General features: G+C 56.0%; 1 protein-coding gene across 1 annotated transcript in view; it reads right to left on the bottom strand.

Moving 5' to 3' along the window:
* The window catches only part of rasa3 (RAS p21 protein activator 3), a 160,265-nt gene extending 157,782 nt beyond the window's left edge, over positions 1–2,483 (bottom strand). Inside the window, exon 1 of the mRNA XM_048597795.1 lies at positions 2,302–2,483. Within this exon, the coding sequence (XP_048453752.1) occupies positions 2,302–2,446 (145 nt within the window). The 5' untranslated portion in view covers positions 2,447–2,483. The remainder of the gene's footprint in view (positions 1–2,301) is intronic.
* Positions 2,484–3,082: the final 599 nt, after the last annotated feature.

The following is a 3,082-nucleotide window of genomic DNA, read 5'->3' as shown; positions in this document are numbered from 1 at the left end:
GAAGGGTGGGAGTCGAGAGGAAGGTAAAGGGAGCATAGCAGGTGAGGAAGAAGGGAGTAGGGTGAGTGGGAGGGGATGAAGGTAAGGAGGAGTGAGAGAGTGGGTAGGAAAGGGCAAGGGACATGACAGAGGGGAAGGCACGGGAGAAACGGGGAGCAGGATGGGGGGATAAAGGGAAAATGGAGGAGAGGGGAGTGGGTAAGGAAAATAGAGAGGGAAGAAGGCAAGACTGATGCTAAGGGGAAGAGGGTGGGAGAGGAGCAGGGAATAGGGAAGGAGGGGGGAGCAGAGGGAAAGAGGGATGAAAGGGGGAGGGGGGAAGCCGGAGGAAGGGAAGGCGAGAAGGTAAGGGGGTAAGTGGGAGGGAGATGGGAAGGCAGAGGTTAAGCAAAGTGGGATGGGAGGGGAAAAGGGGAAGAAAGAAGGGAGGGGAGAAGGGAGGCGAGAAGGCAGAGGAGAGGGGATGGAAGGGAGGAGAGGGGATGGAAGGGAGGAGAGGGGAAGGGGAAGAGGGAGTGGAGGGGAAGAGGGAGGGAAAGGGGAATAGGGAGGGAAGGAGAAGAGGGAAGGGAGGGGAAGATGTTGCATAGGAAAGGGGGAAAGAGGGTGTGTGGGTGGGGAGGGAGTAAGAAGGTAGTTTGGGAGGAGGGTAAGGAAGGGAAGGACCGAAGTGATGGGAGGCCGTGGTGAGAGAAGAGAAAGAAAGTGGTGAAGCGAGGGGAGTTGCTGAAGGAATGGGATAAGACAATGGCATGGAGGGGATGGGAGAGGTGGGGGCAGAGAGTGAGTTGGAGTTAAATAAAGAATGGGGTTGTTAGGGATTTGCGAGGTGGAGGGGTTTGAAGGAGGAACAAAGTAAGGGGATCTCTCCCCTTACTTTGCGATCAAAGTAAGAAGAGGGCAGTTCTGAAGAAGGGTCACTGGACTCGAAACATTAACTCTGATTTCTCTCCACGGATGCTGCCACATCTGCTGAGATTTTCAGGAATTTCTGTTTTTTGTTTAAGAAGAGGGGAGTTCAGTATGAGTACTGAGATGGGAGGACAGAAAGCATGAGGGGGTAGGTGGAGTTATCAGAGGGTGGATCAGGCAGGGATGAATGGGAGGATGGGGGCTGGATGCAGATGGGTGGGGCATGAGGGGTTTAGGAGAGGGAGATAGGGTGGCTACAGAAAGGAGAGTGATATTGGGTAGATGTTGCGAATGAGGGGTGGTAGGAAGGCAGAAATGGGAAATGGGATGAATGGGATCAAGGGAGGGAAAAGAGGAAGAGAGAGAAAGGGGAAATGGGTGGAGTGAAGGTTGACATGGAGGGGGAAATGGGAGGGGTGGGCAAGACGGAATGGGGTGTGGTAATTAAAGGATGGAGGTGTTGAGGATTTGGAACAAAGAGAATGGGAGGGAAGAAGGGGAAACAGATGAAGGTAAGATAGAGAGAAATGTTGGGTGAGTTAATGAGTGAGAGAGAGAAGGGAAGGATGAGACAGAGGGAAGGGGAGATGAGGGAAGAATAGATGATACAGGGAAATGGGGAGGGGGTAGATTGGGATGTGGAGTGAGAGGGATGGAGAAGATGAAGGAGGGGATGATAGAGAATGGGGATGGTGATGGGAAAGTTGGTGAGAGGTGACAGGGAGGGGACAAGATGGGGATGGGGAGAAGAAACAGGGCGTTGGAGATCAGGACTTGGGTATGTCAAGGAGCATACGAAGGAAAGAGTGACAGCAATTTACAGGACAGATTGAAAGGTGTGTGCACAGGAGAAGGGGCACAGTGATGCACACAGAGAGAATGGGCACTGGGCACAGTGCCAAATGTGGGGCAGCAGGGGTGTGGTGCAGCAAGATGTGTATTTCAGGATCATGGTGTGTGGGGCTGGGTTTCCTGGGAGGAAGGAAACAGGACAGATTGGGTGGGTGAATCAGAAGGTGGGCACAGGGCAGGGGACCGCAGGGCAGGAGCTGAGGAATGCGAGGGCTAAGGGGAGTGAGTGGTCAATAAGAGGTGGGAGACAGGAGGAATGGAAAGGTGTGGTGGAAGGGAATGGGAAGGTGAGGGATTAGCAAACTTGAGGAGGAGGTGATAGAGACTAGAGAGAAGCACTGATAGGATTAGAGCTGGTGATGGGTGAGGGAGAGCTGGTGACAGATGATGATGGGGTGGGGGCTATGAGTGTTCTAGGGCGGGGGTACGCTGGTTGAAGCTCAGGGTCAGATCTCCCTCCCCAGTTCCAGCCGTTCCCCCTACCGCCGACAATGAGTGGGGATCCGGCCCCGGCCACCTGCCCGCCCGCTTGCTTACCGATCTTGACTTTGACGCTCTGTAGGAGCCGCAGCCCCTCTTCCTCCAGCGCCATTCCCGCCGCCGCCGCTGCCACCGCCGGAGCGAGACAGCGACCATCCGCCTCACAACATCCACAAGCCCAAGCCGCACTCTCACCGCCCATTGGCCCAGAGCCCGCACCGCCACACTCCCATTGGGCACCCGCCCAGGGAAGTGGCCGTGCTGATTGGGCCATCGCCACGCGCTTCTCTATTGGCGGCGCTCTGACGCCTTCCCTCGCTTTGATTGGCAGAGGCCTGGAGGCCGGGCCCCCGCTCGCAAGTGATTGGTCGAACGCCGCGACATGGCACATGGCCCTGGTTTTTAGCCGGTGGTTCGAGTCCCGGGGCCGGCACTGGAGCGAGTGTATGCCAGTAGTGCCTAGGGCAGGCTGTGCTCTGGCTGGCTGGGGTGTGATGGGCTAAAGCTACTGTAGTGTACGGGAGCTCTGGGCAGCGGGCCGGGGGTGAGAGGCTGGCGACCTCTCAGGGGAAACTCGCTGTTGGTGTGGATTTGGGGAACCTGTCTGGGGTGGGATGGAGGGGAGCCGGGTGCGGGTTTGGAGAGAATCCTGTCCCGGGTTCTGATGTACAGGCTTGTGTTTGGACACTGGAACAAAGGGCGGCTGGTTACAAAGTATCCCCTCCCAATGTCAATACAATGTAACAATGAGAGGACGATGTTGCTGAATGTAACCAATGCAAGCCGAGACTCCGACTCGCAGCAGCTTCGTGTGTTTTAGCTTAACTTCATCCTGTCG

This window comes from Rhincodon typus, chromosome 6 (assembly GCF_021869965.1).
Source record: "Rhincodon typus isolate 14 chromosome 6, sRhiTyp1.1, whole genome shotgun sequence".
In the NCBI taxonomy this organism is placed as follows: domain Eukaryota; kingdom Metazoa; phylum Chordata; class Chondrichthyes; order Orectolobiformes; family Rhincodontidae; genus Rhincodon; species Rhincodon typus.
This window is presented reverse-complemented; position numbering and strand designations above follow the sequence as displayed.